The sequence below is a fragment of the Poecilia reticulata genome, chromosome 14 (assembly GCF_904066995.2).
Source record: "Poecilia reticulata chromosome 14, P_reticulata-male-v2, whole genome shotgun sequence".
Classification (NCBI taxonomy): domain Eukaryota; kingdom Metazoa; phylum Chordata; class Actinopteri; order Cyprinodontiformes; family Poeciliidae; genus Poecilia; species Poecilia reticulata.
This window is the reverse complement of record NC_088843.1, coordinates 26121145-26144451: the sequence shown is the minus strand read 5'-3', so window position 1 is coordinate 26144451 and position 23307 is coordinate 26121145. Positions and strand designations below refer to the sequence as shown.

Genomic DNA, 23307 nt, shown 5'->3' with positions numbered 1-23307 from the left:
CGATACATAATTTACTTCATATAACCACTGAACTCCACCATGGCCTCCCTGTGGAGGTATGTTGGGGCCACAGAGATGGTTGGGAGAACAATTTCTTAATTCTTTTTAATCATTTATTTATGTAAATTCTGAAGCGTTACATTTGTCAAGAAACCAACAATTTGGCTTAAGACTTCTCATTCTGGAAACTATGAGTATATTCTCTATTGTGCAGCTCAGTTAAGGAAACTTGATGAAAACACATCACATTCAAAGATTCATTTTGAGAGCCAGGTCACACAACATGGTTTCTTCTAATTTTGTTTCTTGTTTTATTTTGTATTGTAGAAGCTGTTTGGACTTTTTAAATTTTCTTTCTTGTCCAGTGTTTTATTAAGCAATCCTCAGGATAGTGATTACAACATGGATTTCAAAATGAAGCTTCATTATAGAAAATTCCCACCTCCAATGTTCAACTTTGTCTGCTACTATCTACTTGTTTTACAGGTTGAAGAAAATCAGGCAATCTTTAGTGCATAATGAAAATGAGATTCCTCCAAAATGAGGAATCTTATTATTTATTATGGGTCAGGGTTAGTTAACTAACTAGCTAACTAGTTTTTCTTCTTAGGAAAAACTACATAAGTGTTGGTTGTGGCACTTGTTGATATCTTGACATAAAGTCTGGTGAGAACATAAAACTATTTAAAAAAAAAAAAAGACTTGAATGTCAAAGTAAAAAAAATCAACTAACGGAAAATTTGAAAAGAAAACTTAGCAGGTAGAAATTGAACCAATGAATGTTTTTCGTAACACCTGAGGGGTAAAAACCGGTTCAGTACAGTTAGTATAAGGTGGAGTATTAACCTGCACCTTATACTAACAATAACAACAACTTCTCTCATACTTCAGACCTATTGGATTAGGCCAATACAAAAATAAATGTTTCTGTCTGGTATTGAAAGTGGGCTCAGCAAAAACATCCCCAACAGATTAAATGTGCAAAGTCAGCATTTTGTAGAACAACAAATGAACAACTTTGATTTTAGGTTAGCTATTATAGAGTTTACGTTTTTAAAGATTTTATGCTTATGATACAGATATCTTTAATCTTATCATTACTACTGTATAATGTGTGTTGCTATCACTGTTGCTGTTCTAAAAATAAATTATTCTATTCTATATTTTACTGTTATATCTTTGCATTTCCATTCTAGTACATTAATTAATAATGATAAATGATAATAAGTTATTAATTTAATAGTTTTTCTAGTTGAAATAACATTTCTGTGTTCTGTAATTTTTGCATGAGAATAAATGGATGCTAAATATGTGCATTAGAGTATGTTGATGCCCCTATTTGTGGATAATCTCAGAGAAATGAAGCGGCCAGGTAGAAAAGTTGTGCTGATAAAAAGAGGATGAGGAAGAGGATGAGTGGAAGAAGATGAAGCCGCCTGCTCTTTTCAGAACTCTGCGGTGTTTTGTGCGGAGGGACCAAGGCGGCCTCCAACCTGAGATTGGGGGCACTTGTCTGCTGAAATTGGGGCCAGCAGATGGCATTTCATTTGAAAATGCACTCAAAGCTGCTCAGAGCTGACAAGAGCTTTGGATGGACGCGGTGAAAGGCGGACACACAAACCGGACCGGTCACATCAGGAGCAGGAAACTAAAGGCCAATTAGGATCAGCAGAGAGTGAAGCTCTAGGCCTGGAAAACAATGAGACACTGTGACCTTTTAGAAAACACACATTTCCAAAGAAGGCATGCTTTCAGGTCTGGAGTTTGTTCTCTGAGAGCTGTTTCCTTTTCCTTTCAATTCAATTTGTTAGCAGCATAACATCTAGTGAAGTTGAGAATGAAGCAGACAAATTCAAGGGAAAGCCTTTTAATAAACAGATAAGATCCCAAAAGGCTCCACATTTTACAGATAACTTTAGATGCAAGGGCAGTGAAATCAGAAAACGTGAAGAAATAAACAAATGTCAAAAGCATTTATTTAATCTGAGAACTGACATGAATATTAGTATACTTTAAAACCGAAAACCCAGAAAGTAAACTAGAAAAATATAAGATGCATAAAGAAATAGTGAACTGATAATAATTACAAAAAATAAAATAAGATTAAAAGAAACAGAAATCACAAAATAATCAAGATAAGCTTGTCCTTGTTTTATCTACTTCTTTTAAGTTTCTCTCTTGGACTAAATTATTAGAAAACTTGACTTTTGTGAGTTGAGATGTGAAGGGAAGTAGATTAGTTTCCTTTCTACTAGTTTTATTTTTAATTGAATTGATTTTCTTATTTTTTTTCTATGTTTTTCTTTTGTTAAAAACAAACCTGAAAACTAGGGCACTGTATTGTATTATTTGCTGCACCATTTTGTCAGTATTACATCATCAAATGTGTTAATATATATTCAGTAAGACATATTGTAATCTGATTGATTGGGTTTAATAAAAATATTTTGAAAAAAATAAACAGAAAATGAAGATGATTAATGAAACTTTTCTCTTGATGTTTGTTCTTTTTGTTTTATTCATACAATAGCGATCAGACAATAAAGGATTTGTATTAGATATAATTTTTCCTTGATAAATGTAAATTCTAATTGAATATTTGAAATATTTTTAACCTCCTGGAAAGATGAAATTCATGCCTTGTTTAAGATGCATTTTTAATGACCCGTTTAAATTGCACGGTGGAGCGATTAGTAGCATTGTTGCTATGCAACAAAAGGGTCCTCGGTTTGGCCTCAGCCTCTTTCTGCACGCAGTTTGCATGTTCTCCCCATTCCTGTGTTGGTTCTCACCAGATACTCCGTTCTGAACAATTTGTTATCAGCATAATATCTAGTGAAGTTGAGGATGAAGCAGACATTCTCAACTGCATGTACTTGATATTTGCTACAATTATGATACCCTTAAAATCTGATGTATCAGTACTGTAGGAAATATGAGACAAAACTGAAAATCAGTTCAAGTCCCATCTATAAAAAGGTACATTTTCTATTCGTTTTAGACATTACAGTAAAATCGAAAAGTGTCCGTCAACCTAAGACAGAGAATTAAAAAAAAAAAAAGTAATTTTCTGTGTTTCATGAAAAAGTCCTGGAGCTTTCTTCTTGCAGAGCTTTGGTCGAAGTGACGAGCTGACGATCAGTGATGCTGACAGGTTTTGGACTCGGAGGAGGAGGAGTGCTGACTGCTGTCACACTGACACAACCACCAAACCCATCAGGGTGAAGCAATGACAGAGCAACTGGCACACACTTACGGCTCTATTTACGCCTGTCGGATCAAAACAGGCTCCCAAACGGAGCTGCAGTGGGATGTTTGTGCGCCGTCTGCTTTCTCTGATGGCTGTAAATGTGCTGCTGTTGGGGGAGGGGCATCATAAAGACAGAGCTGTACACAATAATACTTTTTTAAATATTAAACTGCAAAATTACATAACTATTGCTGTAGCAAACTGCATTTTCCTCATTTCCTTCCATGGAAAGTGTACCTGGTCCAGGTTTTCTGTTCTGCTGAAGTTTATTTTTGTTGAAAGGAGCTGTTCCTCTCAACTGTCACCTTGTGCTTGTTCAGGATGATGGAGAGCAATGAGGGGAGGATTCAGTCAGGTGGCTTCCTTGGACAACATGTAACTACTATTACCATTAAAAAAATTGTATTCCTGGCTTACATCTCCAGAGTTTTCAGTCATTTTTAAAGTATAAAGTGTAGAAATTTGCTCAAATTTATGCGAGACATTTCTGCAATTATCACACCTGTAAAATCATGATGGGTAGATGCATCTATGATAAATAATAGGAATGGATCTAAGCAAAGAGTTGGATAGATGAACGCATATTTTAGACATTAGGTTAGGGAATAAAGTCTGAATATTATTTTTAGGATCTATTTACACTCCACCAGAAAACAGAAATTTCTCTCTCCCAGAGGTGAAAGGACAAAAGGGTTTCCTTCTGTTCATGCAGACATGTAGTCATCTGTAAAGGGGAAATATGCATCTGAAATCATGGATGATATATCTTGTTTCAATCCTGGAAGGCTGAAATGTTATCTTGAATCTGTGTTGTCTGAGTTTTTTTTTTTTTCAAAGTTACATCAGATACAAGCAGTAGCTTGTTCTTGACAAATTCTGTGCAGTATTCCTTTTCTGCTTGTTTGAACTTCTCAGATGTTCTCCACTCGTTCTTGTGAAGTATGAGATGTTCTGGTCACACGTTCCTCTAACATTGTACAGGTGCCCTTTTATACGCCATGTTTTTTTTTTTCTTTTTAACTTTTTTAGGACTTATTCAGACCTGGACACAACCTAAATTAAATCCCTTACTTTCCCAGGCTGCGTAAAAACCCTGTACTGTTAACTGAAGGCATCGCTAATGAGCATTTCAGAACGGGATACAAGAACCATTATTGCTTCATTATGTCTAATGGCTACACATTAAAGTTGCTTCCAGTACAGCTGGAACGATCAGTGAGGAAAGAATTCCTCCGATTTTTTCTAGTCTCATTTTTAGAAGAGAAACTGCAGTGCTTCATGAAAACCTCAAAGATAAAAAAAAATGACATCAAATAAAAAGCACAAAGCACATTTTATTGTATTTTAATTAATTTGTATTTATTTACAAATATAAAATGACACACAAACAGTTGAAGGCTGGGTGATCTACAGGCTGTGGATGATGGTCCGGTTCTTGAGGCCTTGGACGTACTCTTTGGCTTGATCAAAGCCCGTCCTCTCCTCCGGTTTGGGTGGCACACCCTCCACCAGCTTGACGAAGTAGTGACAGTAAACCTTGTCCATGATGCCGAACATGCCTCTGCCATGGTAACGGATCCTCTTCAGGTACTGCCCTTTGCCGGAGAATGACTCGGCTGAAGGGAAGAAGAAGAAACGACCGGAGAAAAGACATGGAATGATTTTCCATTTTCCAAAATAGCTCTCAATTAAAAACAGTCTAAAAATATTGCTGAGAAGAAATGTACAAACTCAAACAGCATTGGCTTACAAAAAGTGAGAGGGGGGCAGAGACAGGTCCTTCTCCAAAAATTAGCATATTGTGATAAAGTTCATTATTTTCCATAATGATATGATAAAAATTAAACTGTCATATATTTTAGATTCATTGCTCACCAACTGAAATATTTCAGGTCTTTTATTGTTTTAATACTGATGATTTTGGCAAACAGCTCATGAAAACCCAAAATCCCTGTCTCAAAAAATTAGCATATCATGAAAAAGTTCTCTGAACGAGCCGTTAACCTCATCATCTGAATCAACGAAGTAACTCTAAACACCGGCAAAAGATTCCTGAGGCTTTTAAAAACTCACAGCCTGGTTCATTACTCAAAACCGCAACCATGGGTCAGACTGCTGACCTGACTGCTGTCCAGACGGCCATCATTGACGCCCTCAAGCAAGAGGGTCAGACACAGAAAGAAATTTCTGAACGAATAGGCTGTTCCCAGAGTTCTGTATCAAGGCACCTCAGTGGGAAGGAAAAAGTGTGGCAGAAAACGCTGCACAATGAGAAGAGGTGACCGGACCCTGAGGAAGATTGTGGAGAAGGGCCGATTCCAGACCTTGGGGGACCTGTGGAACCAGTGGACTGAGTCTGGAGTAGAAACATCCAGAGCCACCGTGCACAGGCGTGTGCAGGAAATGGGCTACAGGTGCTACATTCCCCAGGTCAAAGGTCAAGCCACTGTTGAACCAGAAACAGCGGCAGCTACAGAGAAGCAGCACTGGACTGTTGCTCAGTGGTCCAAAGTACTTTTTTCAGATGAAAGCAAATTTTGCATGTCATTCGGAAATCAAGGTGCCAGAGTCTGGAGGAAGACTGGGGAGAAGGAAATGCCAAGATTTTTATCATACCATTATGGAAAATAAAGAACTTTATCACAATATGCTAATTTTTTGAGAAGGACCTGCATCTTAATCTCTAGAAGAGGCTGCCAGTGTTTAGAAATGTCATATGTGTGAATTTTGCAGCTTCATAACTGATAGAAATGACTTAGGCAGTTCCTCATCTGTCATCATGACAAGTATAATACTAATAAGAGAAAAATCAATCCACTTGACTATTCTCTAAATTTACTTTCCAAAATAATATCAACATTTTTAATGAATGTGTGGCAAAATATTGAGATAGGTTTTTTTTTTATTATAAAATCTGCTTTTTTTGTGCAGTTGTTCATATTGTTTATTATATGTAACTGCAATCAGCCTTCTGTGTAAAAGATTTATGACCTTAAAGTGACCAGCATGTACAGAAGAACGAGAAGTTTGTTTGGATGTGCAGTCAGAGCCAGGAGTTGTGGGACTCTGTTATGATGCGCTTCTGTTACACAGACTTCTTTCATAAGCTCACAATTGTAATTTTCAGCCATTGTTTACATCCAGATTTACTGAATCCGACTTCTTCTGGTGCAGAAGGATGATGCATATCTCACGTTATTGTCATAAAAGTCAAATAAAATGCAACATGATGGTTTAGACTGCAGACAATTTGAAAACAATCAGATGCATATACAACCTGGTTCAACATAAGGAAGTGGGAGAAATTAGATTTCTCCCCAAAATCTCAATTGGGCCGTTCAGACTGCGTGAAAAAGTGGGATATGGGTTGCATATGCCGTAACCTTTTTGATTGGCCATAAATGTGCACTGAGAATGCACAGGACGAGGCTCAAAGTACCCTGCGGCACTGAGAGGGGGCAGTACTGAGTCCTAAAGGCAGAACCCTAACAGAGGGTTGCAGATACTCACCTACGTAGAGATTGGATTTATACTCCACGTTGTGATTCTTGACTGCCATCTCTTGAGCTTCAAGAAGAACCTGAATCAAGCAAAGAGGAAGTCTTAAACTCATGCAGACATTTTTTTTGCCAAAACTCAATGAGATGCAGCCACAAACCTCTCTCATGATCTTTGCTCCCTTCTTGTCGTTGAATTCCAGCTGAGCGATAGCCTCGTCGATGTTCATCCCCCTGATCTGTAAGGTACATAACTCAGATTGAAATGAATCTTTCTATTTAGTTTGAGGTTGCAGTATCTCAGCATTAAGGCTACAAATTAAGGCTACTATTCAAAGATAAAATGAATATGGCTAAAATGTGGGCAGAGTAGTCTGGAAAACCTCAGACAATAAACAATTTGACAAAATAGACAGAAATCTCCTAAGTTTTCTGTGCTGCTGACATCAAACTCTTAATTTGTTTATGTTTACAACATTAGGTGAAATTGATTACAGTTTATTTTCTTATTAACAAATTACATTTTGATGCATTAAAAAAAATAATGTTCCAACTTTTTCTGAGGTTTTATCCCAGATTTTTGCTGTGAGTCTCACCATCTTGGCCAAATACCACATCTTGTCTTTGCTGTACTTTATTTGCCTCCTGCTGTGATAAACTTCCTGCAGACAAACATCATGTTAGAAAAATGTTACAGTAACACCAGGTGTTCTGCTCATTCAAGGTTTCAGTCGAGAGACTCACTGCAGGTCTGCGAGGCTCCTCCGGCAGCTGAGGAGGATATACTTTCCGGTTGTACCTCTCCCAGTGTTTGGCATCTAATGAAATGCTCGTGTGGAGACATGAGAGCTGCTGCGATGCGCCACCAAGAACCTGCAACCTGTAACCATGGCGATGAAAGAGGGAACAGAAAAATTTAGTGGAGGCAGAATTTACTTGGTAAATTACAAAAAGTTGTAGCATGATATGCTACAACTTTTGGAAATTGTTCATACAGTGGGAAGCTTTGAAAATATAAACAGAACAAATCATGTCCTGGCATTTTATTTTAAGTTATGACAGAACAAAATGTTAAAACTTTTAACATTTGCAATTATTCTACACTTTGAGCAATAGCTGACAAACTATTAGTTTAATTGACAAGTTGTCAGTTCAAATGGTAATTAATAGTTGTGTTAATAGCTTTCCAACAATTTGTGAACATTCCCAAAGAAAAAGTCACAGAATCTTTACTCAGCTGCATTTAAGAAACCCTAAATGAGGCACTACTTAAAAACCAAACTTCTTACAGTAGTCAGAACTATTTTAATCCATGCAATCAGAATAGTCTTAAAAGATATATACAAATGAGAACATTTAACCCAGAAAATTTCAGATCTCAACATTTATTTGGAGTAGAATAATCCACAAATCCTAAATACTTTAAATAGTTTCACCAATCCTGACATGTGAATAATATGAATAATACAAATAAAACCAATTAGAACAGCAGTTTTAATAATCATCTAAAGTGGTACTTATGTCTTAAATTGCAGTTTAGTGTGTTTTTACAAATGGAGTAAAGGTTTCACAAGTTACAATTTATGCAATAAAGATTCTGTAAACAGCATATTGTATGGTTCTGGTTTTGGCCAGCTTAAATATTTTGCATTTTAAACCAAAGGTGATCAAAGATTGCTGTTACAATCAATAGTAGAGCTATTGATTGTTACAGCTCTACAATCAATAGCTCTGGTACCCACAGTACACAGGCTGCCATAGTACACAGCCTATGTACTATGGCTGTGTGCTAATTACATAGCCATAGTACATCATGTGTGAAATAGCCATGTACTATAGCTTGTGCTTGGTTTTTTAAATACGATTTAAAGAAGTGATCAAAATACAAATGTTACATGCTATAAAGGATTACCACAAAATGACAGACATGATTTAGTACTAAAGCTGTTCAGTTCGTCCTCTCAGACAGCAGCTTCATGGCTAATAGATATACAATGCCCTTACCTCAAGTGTAGCGACCCAACTATGTCCCTAATGAAGACGACGCCTGAAAAAAACATCAAGATTTGGAAAAAAAACAAACACATTAAGCAACAATTTGCTGTTTTTACAAATAAATAAGGTTTACCTACCACGACCTGACATTGCCACCGCCATATTGAATGATGTTGTCACGACGTCACAACAGCATCTTTACGGTAGCAGCGTTTATCTATTTGGTGTTTAATATCATGATTACAGAAATGGACGTATAAATGTATAATTCTGTTTTTGGTAGCTTTGTCACCTTATATGGCAATACAAACTGCTTACAACCTGCAAATCCGGGATTAAAATACGGCAAACTCCGTGCGGTTTGACCCTATTAGGATTCCGTACTCTAGACAGGGTTTTTGCGACAACACGCTGCTTTTTAACGTTGCGACTGCAACCCTCCAGGCAGCATGTGAGGAGTTTTTATTTTGGTTTATTTAAACTTAAAATTATGAAATAAATTGAACGGTTATCTAAAGTGTCTAAGACGCCATGCGTGAGAGGTCTCTTCCCGCCTCTCCTAACTGGTACAGCTCGCGCTGCAGTGATGTCAGCAGCGGCGGTTTGCTGGGAGTCGGAGCCAAAAACGTAATCTACCTGATTGAGGTTTCTGCTGCTTCATGCAGGGTTACAGGTGAGTCTGTTCTCACAACTCCATAAACTACGAGCCTTAGTGATTAGTTCTGTGGGAGAATTGGTTCAAAAATCTGCTTTGAACTTTTTCCACAGTATCTTTCTCCTTGAGGTAACTTTAATGACCGTTTTTTTTCAAGTTGCTTGGAATTTTGTTATCTATTTTGGGTGCTTTTACATTGCGGCATCTTTTTGCAACTGTTATTTAGTCTAGAGCAGACGGGTCCAAAGTCAGTTCTCGTGGTATCCGGCATGTGTTAGTTTTATACCCAAGTCATCACACCTGAATCAAATGATGGTTCATCTGCAGACCTCTCTAGAACATGTATTCTTAGTAGTCATGACGTGCTGAGCAGCTGTGTTGGAGCAGAGACTCATCTAAAACTGGCCGGACACCAGGGCTGGAGAACTGCAGCGGGACTTCCTGTCCCACTGCAACCTTTTACAAAAAACAGATAATTTTTTAATGGGGCAATTATTCATTCCCCCCATTTTTTCTTTTCTGCAGGACATTTTTTTCTTAGAATTCAATCTTTTATACCCACTCTACCTCTTTTTGGGAACCAGACTATTTGATTCTGATTTTCAATCAGATCAATCCGATTTTCATTCATTTATTTCTTTTGGACAGAAACCATTTCCTTTCTCGTCAGCCTCCCAGCTTTTCTATGAGGGAGATATTTTTCATGAACTGGGGCAGTCTTCTGGAACTGTTTTCCTGGCTGTTGTCGACTGTAGCAACCTTTTCCAGGACCAGCATGTATTTTTTTCAGTGCCTCTTCTTTGAGAGGTAGCTGTCTCTACCACACAAACTTTTTACCAGGACTTTTTTGATTTCCGTCATTTTGAGTTCATGAACTTTTCTTGGGCCTTTCTACTGCCCCCTTTATTTAACTGAAGCAACCTCATTTGGACTTCAACAGAATTTCTTGGAACCAGTTTTCAGAAAGCTGCTTCCAGGAGCAGTTTTAATTATTCTATTTCTCACAAAAAAGGGTCTTTTTTTCTTGTTATTTTGAAAGTAGGAACCAGTTTCATATCGGAGTTCAGGGGGAGGATTTCTGCCCAAGAGGATCCACTGGAGTGGGAGGACTCCAATCATTTCTGAATGGTTGAAAACTCAAGACCAAAGGCTCATTATTGAATTCAATGCTTTGTGTGTGTTTTGCAGGTGAGCTCGTGGGCCACAGGGACTTGGTGTCTGGCTTTTCGTTCTGCCAGCACCCCGAGCAGAGTCACATTTGTGTCAGCTCCTCCACTGATGGCAGCGTACGCTTCTGGGACTCCAATAACAAAACTTTAATCAGGAAAAATGCGCCTCATCAGGTTAGTTTAGTATGATTCTACTGGCTGCTGCCTCACCTGCACCAGCCTTTAGATATTCTTGGGCATAGTTTTCTGCTAAATACTGGATTGTATATTGCAGAGCCCCATCTCAGCAGTGCACTGGTCCCCTGCGGATAAAAACCTGGTGGTGTCGGGTGACGAGAAGGGAGTGGTGGTCTGCCACTGGTTCCACACTGGTGACACGGCCATCTTCTTCCCAGAGCCGAGGACCATCTTCTGCCTCACCTGCTCTCCTCACAGCTGGAAGTCTGTGGCGGTTGGGTCGGTAGATCATTATACATCACTTCTCAGTTTAGACTTAGTAAAGGCTTTATAAAGAGTTACAGAGTTTAAAATCCAAACCAAAGTGTGAGTTTGGTTAGAAAATGAGGAGTTTCAAAAACCTCCCGAATGTTGAGTCAGAATCAACAGACACTGCAACATCACCTAGCAACCCCAGCAGAGCCCAGCCCCTCAACTAGTAACCTCAGCCCCGTTAGCCTAGCATTCAGCAAAATTTCAAGCCAAGCAGAACGTTTGGTCGGCTGGTCTTACCACTCTATGCGCTCTACAATGGATGCTGGAAAAGACAAGTGATTAGTTGTTACCATTAGAAACCACTTGCTGCATTTTTGTTGGTTGTGCAGTAGGCTCCACTTTCGCTTTTCAAAGATTCACGGTTGTTGCGCATTTGTTTGTTGTTTGCAGCCATTTTCACATGTGAGTGTAAATGTTGAGTTTGGGGGGCGTCGCCAGCAGCAGCTTATTTGGATTTAAAGCTACAAGAGGCCCTAATGCAGCTCATTCTGAAAGGAGCATGAAATGGATCAAAATCTCATTATCTAAGAATGATTTTATGTGAAAAATGTCATGAAGGTGTGTTTTATAGACTTGTAGTAACATGTTCAAGGAAGCATAAAGGGCCACTTTTAACAAAAATGAATGGTTCAGTGGAACTTAAGTTACAATAACGACAACTAAACTGCTGTTGATTGTGTTGCAGGTACAAAGACGGGATGATTGTGTTGATTGACATTAGTAAAAAAGGCGAGGTGATGCATCGCCTCCGGGGACATGACAACGAGATCCACTCGCTGGCGTGGTCTCCGCTGATCGGGGAGGACGCACTCTACACCAGATCTGAGGACCATGATGGTAATTTTATCCTGCCAGCCAAAAAAACGTCAAAAGCGCTGCTGTTTTGTTTTTAATTTAAGGCTCATGTTTAATATGTTTCAGCAACAAATGGAGTTTCAGCTGGGGAAGAATCAGGCTGCTTCCTGGCTTCTGGAAGCAAAGACCAGACGGTGAGGATCTGGAGCACTGCCAAGGGAAAAGGTGAGGGATGAGGTTTGTGAAACATGAAAATGCTTCAAACTTTTCTTTAATTCAGTATTTAGTTTTGAATTTATTTTTAGTATGCCAATAATATCAATGAGGAAGTTTAGACATTTTAGGATGAAATCACATTTTCTTTCATTTCCAGCTCCCCTCTGCAGTGAATTTAAACCCTAAATCCCTTCATGTTTTCTCCCCCTCTCCTGACAGGCGTGATGACATTGAAGCTGCCGTTTCTAAAGAGAAGAGGCTCTGCTGTCGACCCCGGGGTGAAAGAGAGGATCTGGCTCAACGTCCACTGGCCAAAGGGACGAGCGACGCAGCTCGTTTCCAGCTGCTTCAGGTCCAGAGTTTTCCTATGGGGGGGTCGGGACATGCAGGAGGCATAAATGTTTAGATTAAGATGAGTGTTACTAATCCTCAGGAATAATTAGCAGAAATAAAAAATACCTTTTAGTTAAAACTATATTGAAGCATTATTTTTAAAACTGACACTTAGACTAGGAACATGAGCTCTAATCAAGAAAACTAAGAGTTGAACTTGTTAGAGGCCCATTTCTGTTCCAAATACTCTGGAAGCTCTATTAGTGGCCGGTATTATGTACCAGGATTCTTTGGCTACAAATTTTGTGCCAGAAAACTGAAATTGTACAAAGAAACAAAGTCGTAAATTTAATATTAAGGTTATTTTATTTATATTGCTGACAAACGTAAAACAGTGTTTATATTGTTGAATTATTTCCTGCTAAAACGCTCAACCTGACGTTTAACTGTTCCTATCACTCCAGCGGTGAGCTGGCAATGTGGGATTTGGCCAAGACTGGGAAGCAGAAGTGGAGTTTGTTTGGAACGTCGTCTGAGGGTCAGAACCACAGCCGGATCGTCTTCAACATGAGTTCTGTTCAGCTGCAGGACGGCCGAGAGATTCTCATCAGCACATCCATGGACAGAGAGGTGTGTGCCTGGTTTCACCCCAAAAAAATAACTAAAGTTTTACTTACCCACTTTTGTTTTGCTTGATCTTTGAGGAAAAAATGATTTGTCTCTAAGAGTATTTAAACTTTTACCAATTGTTTTAGTAATAAAAAAGTTGTACAAGACATTAAAAAGAATAAAAAATGGGGAAAGTACTTTTTAATTTAATACAGTTGAAAGGAACAAATATTAAACTTTTCCGCTCTTAGTGTGAAGATAAACAGAAAATTTTAGAAGTTGTTTTTTTCCAGCCAAAGGTAAATGTTTTACCTGAAACCTGCATTTTGAGAAACTGTTGGTTAAAAATACGACTTTTGTGACAAAAGTTATGTCGCATTAGAAATTTAAATGGAAATAATGCTCTTTTTTTAATCCAGCATAAAATCCATGTTTGTTTATGCTTCTGGGATTTAGTGCTTCTTTACACTGCAGCAACCCCAGACAGATTCGGTGGGTTGAAGAGGACTAAGTTGTTCTCTTTTTTGCCACTGGTTCAGATTAAATGCTGGGACCTGGACTCTCTGAGCTGCTGTTGGACCCTGCCCACGCTGGGGGGCCACGTCTACACCCTGACCTTCTCCCCGGTGGGCGTCGGCTGTCTTGCGCTTGGCGTCGGGGACAACCTGATCCGAGTGTGGAATACGCTAAGCACCCAGAACCAGTACGACGTCAGATCTTTTTGGCAGGGCATCAAGTCCAAGGTCACAGCGGTAAGACTTAGCTGTGGGTATCTTACAATTTTCCAAAACTCAGTGTGATTCAAAAACACGAGACCACAGTAAAACTGTACCTTCAGTGAAACATCATCATGCATCATCATGATGCATGAGGAAGTGCTCGCCCTTGAACCTGTGCTGTGAAGGACATGGGTCACATTAGGGCTTGAAACAGTTTGAAAATATAATAAAAACGTTCCCTTTATTAGCAGACAGGTGAACTTTTTTAAACTACTTACTTGCAGTAAATGTTCTAGAGATCAAAAACATGAATTAGTTTTTGCTTTAATTGCAGCTGGCGTGGCACTTGAAGAAAGAGGGATCCTTGGCTTTTGGAACCGACGATGGAAAAGTTGGGATCTACGACGTCTTCTCCAACAAGTAAGATCCTCTACGGCAGGATTTGTAATACTCTTTCCAAACTTCCTCCTTCTCCTGATTGCTTTTGACCGCTGGTTCAAGGAGGTAATTTCATGTGTTTTTGTATCCATTTGCCAAAACACAAAACACTGAAAAAGTGTCTTTCATCTTCCAATTCTTTTGGCCTATTTTCCTGAAGTGTCACCATCCTCTCTCTCTCTGACTTTCTGCTTGTTCTCCTGCAGGCCTCCTCAGATATCAAGCTCCTATCACAGGAAGACTGTGTACACATTGGCCTGGGGGCCCCCAGTGCCCCCGCTGTCGTTTGGTGAGTTCCTGCTAGCTCTGAAATCAAAATCAAGAAAACTTTAACTTGAAAATTTTGCTGCTGATTCCCAAAGTGTAGCTGGTCTGCAGGGACAGATTGCGTCTGTGAGACATGTTTGTGTGACGTTTAGGTGCAGAAGGAAAGCAGAGCTACAGTCTGTACAGCTGCGCCGGTGAGGGCGTCATCCTGCAACACGAACCAGCGAGGCTGAACGGAGAGGCATCGGACATCGACAAGCTCATCAGAGACACCAACAACATCCAGGTGGGGTGTGTGTGGAGTGTGTGTGTGTCATCAGGATGACAAAACTAAAATCTTAAGTCATTTCTGATTTTGTTTTTAGCTGAACGTTGGAAAAAAAGCCTGTTTTCGGTCTTGTTTCTACTGAACCTCTCCTGCTTTCAAACAGCACAAGTTGTCTCCACACACGGACCTCAGCTGGAAGCCGGATGGGAAGATTGTCGCCATCGGCAACGAGGATGGGTGAGTGACTCAAATCTATTTACCCACAGAATAAGGAGATTAGTTCTGTTTGAGCTGTTGAGAATTTGTATTTATTTTTGTGTTCATTTAGAGTTTAAAAGCAGGACCAGTAAATTCAGAGTCGTCGGAGGATAGTGAGGAGTCATTGAGATTTTTTCTTTTTAATATTTATGTGTTAAATTTTTTTTTTAGATTCTTTTTGTTGTATGTTTCTAAACTCAACAAAATGACTTCACTGATTTAATTTTAGTTCAGGATATTTTTGGCATCCTTAGCCAGAAAAGGTAAAAAAAAAAAAAAAGAGGCATAGTTTCAGTTTCCTCAATAGTGAGTTTTCATTAAATAATTGTAAGTTGTTTTAACTAGAGAAGGGCCACGACTCCTTCTGGAGTTAGTGTTAGGATCACAAAGAATTTCTTCTAAATGAATCTGTTATAAATTAGAGGAGTAGCAATACATTGATTTATTTCGGTTAAATGATTAATGATCCAATTACGTTGATGCAAAATATAAACATCAGTCTGTTTCATCAAGTTTAAGATATTTCCTTATTTTGAAATTTTTAACTTTTTACTTCAATGCCTATAAGAGCATAGTCGTCATATTTTAGTCATTTTTTTGTGAGTTGAAATAGATGTTAAGTGGGCATATGATATATTGATTGCAGTTTTGTGAATTAAATTGTATCGTGACAGACATATCAGCAAACATTGTATCGTTGTCTAAGTAATTGATATGATATTGTGGTTATTCATACCCACACACCTTCTGAACATCTGAGTGTTTTGTTTCCCCTGCAGGAGCATCGATGTGTATCAGGCTCCCAGTCTGTTGCTGCTGTGCAGCATCCAGCAGCACCACAAGATCATCAACACGCTCCGATGGCACCATGACCACGGCGCTGCGCCGGAACTCCACTGTCTGCTGGCCTCAGGCTCCAGCAACGCCGTCGTCTACGTCCACGACCTCCGCTCTGTCATTGGTTGGAAACATCTTCTTGTTGTTTTCAGATATTTTTTTCCTCCATTCATTATTGGTATTTCTTGTCGATCCTGACCTCGTGCAGTTCTAGAATTTTTAGCTATAAAAACATTATTTCAGACTTTTTTTCTAGATTTTTGTATTTAAAGAAAAGGAAAATTGAGTTGACATTTTAAACTGCCTTATTGTCGGATTAGCAGTTAGTGACTGGCAGATTCTGTGTATTCAGAGAATGTAGATCCTTACCTTTGACATTTCAAAAAATCTTCACATCTTTTCTGTAATAAGTTCAGCCTTCCTGTTATCTGTTGAAAGCCTGCATAAACAGTAGCCATCTCCCCACACATTGTTTAAAATATTGTCCACCTGAGTAGCTTCTTACAACTTCTCCCTCTGACTTCATTTTAAGAGACTTTTTGTCTTTAAACAATAACAATGTTCACACTGAAGAGTGCAACCTGGTGCTGCTGAGGAAGAGGGCATTCACAAATGGCAAAATAATTGCAATGAACTGGTGTTTTGGAGCATCTTTGTCTTTTGATATTGGAAATATGGCTCTCCTGTGGGAAAATTAGAGGGGAACAAAAACGTTTTGTTGCTTTTTTGAATGCCCAGTCAGTTGGAACTCTGTGTCTTGCATTTTGCACAGATGTAAATAAATCTGTTTTAATTTGTAGATTTTGTTTTCTTTCACATAGAATCAAAGTTTAGTTTATTTCTTTAATCTAGCTTTGAGCAGCATATATTTCATCATCTTGCTTTCTGCAGAGAATCCTCCGGAGAGCCCGGCGGTGCTGACCGAGCCGTACCGCCGGCTCTGTGGTCACACGGCTAAAATCACCAGCATGGCCTGGAGTCCGCACCACAGCGGCCGACTGGTCACCGCCTCGTACGACGGCACGGCTCAGGTAGGTCTGGACATGTATCTGGGTACTTCTATGCAGTCTTGAACTACACTTAGGATAGAGAGATATTTGTATTTTATTTATTTGGTTATTTTGTTCATTTGAACATGTCGCATTACAAACAGAGGTTTTGAATAAAAAGGAGTAGTGGGAAGAAAAAAATCTTATACCATCTGCCTCTTCTCTCAAAAGTGAATTAACTATACCAACAATCAACCGTCCATATAGATTTATCTTTAGCTCTAAACATCTTCTTAAAGCTCATTTACCCAGTTGAACAGTTTGAGTTGGACGGTGATATTTATTGGTGTCCCTCCATGTAGGTGTGGGACGTCCTGGAGGAAGCGGCCGTCTCCAACTACCGCGGTCACACTGGGTATCTGCTGTGTGTTGACTGGTCTCCAGCTGATCCAGATGTGATCTGGACTGGAGGGAAAGACTTCACAGTCCAGGAGTGGAAGGTCTCCCAGCAGGAGTTCACCAAGCCCCCTAAAGGTAGACACGGACATGAAGAAGGTCTGTGTGCCGATACAGCTTTTTGTGACGCCGTGCTACCATTTAATCTCAGGGAAGAAGATGGTCATGATGCAGGAAAAGAAGCAGAAGAAGAAGAACAAGACGGCATCAGGATCTGTTGGACCAGCAGAGCCAAAGATCAACGGCGAGCCGGCGACTGAAGGAAAGCAGGCAGAGCAGGTTCTGTCTGAGGAAGACGAAGAGGAAGAAGTCCGATCAACAAACAGTCTGGAATCTCCAGCTGGTAGGTGAACAGTACAGTAAAAGGAGCTTGTAATTATTATTTTATATGAAACATTTTTTTTATTCTTAGCAGTTAATGAGGTACCAAGGAAATCAATTCCTCCTGCAAAACCTAAAGACAAACCAGGTGGGTGGATTTATCTTTTCTGAAAAACTGAACAGCATGGTTGTGAAAATGAGAGTAAACTTCTGATGTTTGTTTTGCATGTATTAATCCAGTCCTCCATTGTAAATAACTGGTCAATATCTCATAATGTTTCGTGACGCCTCTCCAGACCTGATGAAGAAGAAGAAGCCTCGCTCCATGCTGCCTCTCAGCACATCCATGGACCACCGGCCCAAAGAGGAGCTGCTGCAGGACTGCCTGACTCTGGCTTCAGTCAAACACTCCAGAGGTGAGAAGCTTAAAGTCAGAGGGTTCATGTCTTATGTCCATCTGGAGAACTATTTACTAGTTCTTAAACTAAACCAAAACGGATCTACTCAGCTGTCGATCTGTCTCCATAACTGAAGGCATCTGATTGGTTGGTGTCATGTTTTTAAACGATGAATACCAATTGGAAAGCTGCTGGATTGAATGACATTGAAAATCCATTTCAGTAGAGGTGCAGCAGTAGATCAGACATGATTTCCTTAATTTTGAGAGAGCTGCAGTCGCCCAGTACTTAAATGAGAAACTGAGCTTGTTTCCCTCCACAGAGGTCTGAAAATCAGCAGTTAACAATAATCACCACACTGTTTCCAACTTTGTCGCTGCATTTTGTGACTTTTCAGACATTTACCAAAATCAAAATCTGGACCTGAATCGGCTATCTTTTATAAAGATAGGTGATTGGCCAGAAAACTGTAGTCGTTACACCTCTATATATCAGCAAACTTCACAAATAGAAATATCTGTGAATTGCACACAGCTTGATTCTGTTTAATAATTTGGTGACGTTGGAAAGCAATTGGTTGCACAGTTCTGCACTACTTTGTGCTTCTGTCACATAAAGACACATTTGTGGCTGCAACTTGACATGTGGAAAGGTTCAAGGGGTGTGAATATTTATTGCAGGGTGCTGTATTTGAGGTTCTAAATTTTAACGTATGCACTAAACTTTTGTTGTTTTATCTTGCAAAAACTGGTTAAGTTTCTACATAAAAAATGGTCAAAGACCTGTTGATAAAAGCGTTTTTGTGTTTCTAGCGCCACCTGCAGCCTGTGTCCCAGGCCAAGGAGATTATATCCACCTGGGTCTGTTTCATGACAGAGAGGCTCTGCACCGCATGTTTGAGGCTGAAGGTTTGTGGGATTTTTCTTCATCAGCTGCTGGAGGTTAAGAAGCTCAGAGTCAAAGGCTAAACTAATTTTCTTCTTCTCTTGTTGTTTAGAGGAGAGCCACGTGGAGGCGGGCCACTACGACTCTGTGGTGTATTTGCGGCTGTGGAGCGGAGACCTACAGGGGGCGCTGCAGCTCGCCACTGAGAGAGGAGAGCTCAGTGATCACCTGCTCTCCATCGCTCCCATGGGTAACAGCTTCACCTAGCAGGCTGCACTTTTATTGCTGTGCACAAGGGTTCCCTCTAGTGGTGAACAGGAGAATTTTAGATTCATTCTAGTATAAAACGGTTTGGTTTTATTTTTCTTCTCGCGCAGCTGGCTTCGAGGTGTGGAGCCGTACGGTGGAGGCCTTCGTCAAGCAGCTGTGTATGCAGGAGCAGTTCCTAAAGGCAGCGTCCCACCTGCTGTCCATCAACAAGCTGTACGAGGCCGTGGACCTGCTGAGGTCCAACAAGCTCTACAGGTTCATGTCTCCCGCCGTTCATACACACGAGAATATCTGTGTAACTTACTGTTGCTCTCTGCTTAATTTATGTTTACATCCACTCGTCATGGGCATTAGGTTCCATTTTTAGTAATTTTTCGAGATTAGGGTAATTGCACAACATATGGCTTCAAAGACTGTATAAAACAAGAAATGGGTGTACAAGATTGAGTTTATTGTGGACATTCACGTTCCTTTCTTTAACTGATGTCCTGAAGAAGCCCATCTAAGAGGCGTTGTGAATGGTGATGTTGTGGGCAGGAAGAATCTGCAGTAACAGTCAGTCTCAGAACAAGTCTGAAGTGGCTTCTGACTGAAGACAGTTGCTTTAGGTGGGACAGTTTCCAGATTGTCATGATATGTCAACAGCTCAACATCTGGGCAGAACAGACTATTTCACAGTAAATAGTCCATGAAATAGAATATTTACTGTGATAGTAAATATTCTATCACAGTAAATAGACTATGTCCTGGATGATTCAGTCAGTTGTTAGCAAGCGCTGCTAATCCACCTCAGTTTCTTTTGCTAAAGATGTTTGAACTGAATTAATGGAGGTGGTGAGACTATACTGTAATTTAGTAACTGGATTTAAGGAGATCTAAGGAGTGGTTCCAAACACATCCAAATCAAAAGGATTCAAAAATATCAATAAAAGTTTTGAAATAAGTGACATATATGCCCTTCTAAAAGCACAGTGAGAAGCAGAGTATTTATGGCAGACTTTAGTTTTAATGCCGTTGATTTTTGTGCTGTTCCTGCATCTGGTCTGGTGTTTTCAGGGAGGCCATTGCTCTGGTGAAAGCCCGGCTCCCTGCAGACCAGCCTCTGCTGAAGGATCTCTACACATGCTGGGCTGCTGTGCTGGAGAAAGACGGACATTTATCTGCTGCTGCTAAATGGTCAGAAGCAGAACCACAGAACTACACCCAGAATTCAGATTGTGATTCTGAACTGTTTATATTTTCTCTCCTCCTACGTTTGCGCTCAGTTACCTCGGTGCTGGCTGCAGTTTTGACGCAGCCAAAGTCATCGCCAGGAAGAACGACGCCCCGTCTCTGAGGACGGCGGCTGATCTGGCGAGAATCTCCGGAGAGGAAGTTCTGGGCCAAACGCTGGCTCTGAGATGCGCTAAAGACCTGGCAGCTGCTCAGGACTGGGTCGGAGCGCAAGAGGTTCTGAGCTCACAGACCCCCCTGCTGGTCAGAATCTGTCATATCAAGAAACCACTCCTTTCTGCAAGTATTCAGAGGATTTAATGTTGGACTTTGTGTCCTGCAGGCCCACAGGCTCCATCTTTGTGTGGCTGAGCTGCTGGCTGTGGCCCTGGCGGACTCCGGCATCCTCGCCCCGGCTTCCTGCGTCGCCACTCATCCGTGGGCGACCCTGAACGGTTCCAACACCTTACAGGACAGAGCGAGAGACATCTGGGAGGAAGAGTTTAACGTTTGCCTGAATTCAGCTGGAGATCGGAGCATCAGCGCGCTTCTGGAAGAGCTGAAGTCTGTGGAGACTCCAGCACGGAGCGCCAGCATTCCTCTCAGACAGGTTCGCTCTGAAGACCACCCACAGAGAACATTCACATGTATTGCAAAACGGGAACCTCTTGGGTTGCTGAATTAAAAAATTAAAAGAATACAAAGATTTGAAACAGAGAGATGCATACTACCATCTGTGGTTTCCAAATGCTAAAACTTCTTTTCTGTTCTGGTTTGGCTCTGCCATCTTTTTTCCTGCATCAACCAGCTCTGCTTCTGGGTGGAGGCCAAACTATTAACACTGAAATCATGTCTAAGAAGACGTTAATTGATTAGAGCTCATTTTAACCTATTAAACCTTTAATCGTAAGTTAATTATTTGTTTCAATTCATTACACGAACCCATGTTCAGGTCCTGCTGTACTCCTCGGTCCATCTGACTCGCTCGCTGCTCAGCTGGCTGCTGAGCGACGACGGGCGGCTGCTGACGGAGCTGTGGCAGGCTGCGGCTTGGATCGGAGACTCTGGACACTTTGAGGTCTCTGCGGCGTTCTGCCGGCTGCTGTTCCCTGAAGGTATCGGTACTACCTCAAGCTTTTATTTAAGCTGGTTTGAAATCATTCTAGAGATTGTAGTTAATATTAATTAGTGTTGGGTGATGCAGCTTAAAAGTAAAATTAGATTTTTTTTTTTTCAGAACAGATGTGATTTTAATTTTTATTAAAATGACAGAAACCATTTTCAAAAGTGACTTATTTCAGTCATCCCTCCTGAGAATTGTACGATGAAGTATTGGGGACCAGCTGCAAGAGTCTTTAATTATGAAAATATAGTCATTAGCAGAATAAATGCATCTTTACTAGAAGAACTTCTTAAATATGAGAAGTCATTTTAAAAAAAAGCCTGAATTTTTTTTTTTTTTTGGTTGGGAATTTTCGTGAAATGATTTAATTCTATTATTTCAACATTAATGTCATTCTACTTTATCCTTGTAATATGACCCTATTATTGTAATGAAAAAAGACAAAAATAATATTAGCGTGACCATTATATTTCTGAGTATACCTGAATTTATAGTGCAAATATATGGCAGCTTCCCAAGCAAGATGGCGGCTCTGGCCGTGGTGACATCACTCTGAACTAAGAAAAGCTTTGGTGGAAAAGAAATCCAGATGTTCCAAAAATTAAATCTTCAAGAATTAGATTAATGAATAAAATCAATTTATCTCCCAGCCCTGATATTAACTAATTGATCGGTTTGTCAAACAGGTGACGTCAGGATATTTTCCAGGAAACATTCCAAAACACTCCACCTCTCTGAAGCTGAAGCCGAAGCCGGCAGCCTGCAGGCGGTCGTCTGTTACCACCGTCTGTATGAGTGTTGGTGGAGGGACTCGGTGGTCCAAAACGGACCCAGCTTCTGCATCGATGACGAGCCGAACGGCCAGGCAGCAACAGCGGAGATGAAAGAGCTGTGCTCTCGAGGACTGGACTTTGAGCCATCGGCGCTTCTGTCAGAGCCTCACGCCGCCTGTCAGGCCACTCAGAGGTCAGTGAGAGAGACCCAGGAGCGACTGTCCACCATGATTCTGCAGCACAGCCGGGTCCAGGATGGACGGACGGACTCTGGGAACCAACAGGAAGGCAGTCCGTCTCAGACAGCAACCTCAGACGTTGAGCAAGGGTCAGGATTGTTCTCGCTTATTTCCATTTTCTTTTATCTGGAGAAGTGGCTCTTAAAATGTCATAAAAAGGTCAAAATTTCCTCATCAGGTTTCACATTTCATTAAGCTTTGCCTCATATTTGTACATTTCAGCAGCTGGGTTAAGTCTGCTGTTAAGCTTACTGTGTCTTTAAAAGTCCCAACCCTAGATGTAATAACACTTGTATGACGGAGCTGGTTTTAGTTTTACTTAATGTTTGTCTTTAAGTCAAATTCTTTGGAGCATTTCAGAGCAAAGTGACTGTTGCTCTTCTTCCTGATGTTTCCTTTCTATTTGTGCAGGTCTGAGGAGGAGGAAACTTTCCTCTCTTTGTCCTCAAAGATGTCCAAACTCCAACAGACCCTAGAAAACATTCCCAGCACAATCAAGGTAATTAAAGTTGGTTGGCAAGTCTGGATACAAACAATTCCAAGAAATGGACAATGCCTATGGATTTTTTGTCTTGCAGATGTTTCCTCGTCCAGATGTGGTGGAATGTTGCCTTGTTCTCTTGCATCTCGACAAGTCGTCTTCCGTCTCAGACGTCCTTCGGCAACAGGCCAAAGATTTGCTCCGAAAATACGGAACCAGTCTGCCCGTCCTGAACGCGTCCCGAGGATTCCTGACGTGATGTGGTTTTCCTTTAGACTGAAACGCCTCACTCACACGGCTTTTTTGGAAGTGAAATAAATCTTTGAAACAGATCCTGAGTCGAGTGAAACTACATCACAACG

At 40.4% G+C, this 23307-nt stretch overlaps 2 protein-coding genes across 3 annotated transcripts; one reads left to right on the top strand and one right to left on the bottom strand.

The window, feature by feature from the left end:
* Positions 1-4564: 4564 nt before the first annotated feature.
* mrpl22 (mitochondrial ribosomal protein L22) lies at positions 4565-8992 on the bottom strand. The gene is made up of 7 exons (XM_008428450.3): positions 8880-8992; positions 8752-8794; positions 7492-7627; positions 7344-7409; positions 6909-6986; positions 6761-6830; positions 4565-4866 (listed from the first exon to the last, which is right to left on the bottom strand). Exons 1-7 carry the CDS (start codon positions 8902-8904, stop codon positions 4658-4660), a joined length of 627 nt encoding a protein of 208 aa, XP_008426672.2. The 5' UTR covers positions 8905-8992; the 3' UTR covers positions 4565-4657.
* Positions 8993-9131: 139 nt separating this feature from the next.
* gemin5 (gem (nuclear organelle) associated protein 5) lies at positions 9132-23277 on the top strand. Of its 2 annotated transcripts, none has more exons than XM_008428453.3 (28): positions 9132-9415; positions 10586-10740; positions 10841-11022; positions 11744-11895; positions 11980-12078; positions 12289-12421; positions 12867-13032; positions 13551-13763; positions 14065-14150; positions 14375-14457; positions 14588-14721; positions 14867-14940; positions 15741-15922; positions 16690-16829; positions 17150-17321; positions 17395-17586; positions 17659-17712; positions 17861-17980; positions 18775-18870; positions 18960-19097; positions 19225-19372; positions 20174-20293; positions 20383-20593; positions 20673-20939; positions 21282-21444; positions 22139-22553; positions 22876-22963; positions 23043-23277. In XM_008428453.3, exons 1-28 carry the CDS (start codon positions 9274-9276, stop codon positions 23202-23204), a joined length of 4287 nt encoding a protein of 1428 aa, XP_008426675.2. In that variant the 5' UTR covers positions 9132-9273; the 3' UTR covers positions 23205-23277. The 2 variants fall into 2 exon arrangements, with proteins under 2 accessions (XP_008426675.2, XP_008426674.2); XM_008428452.3 differs by having other exon boundaries at positions 17656-17712.
* The last annotated feature ends 30 nt before the right edge of the window (positions 23278-23307 follow it).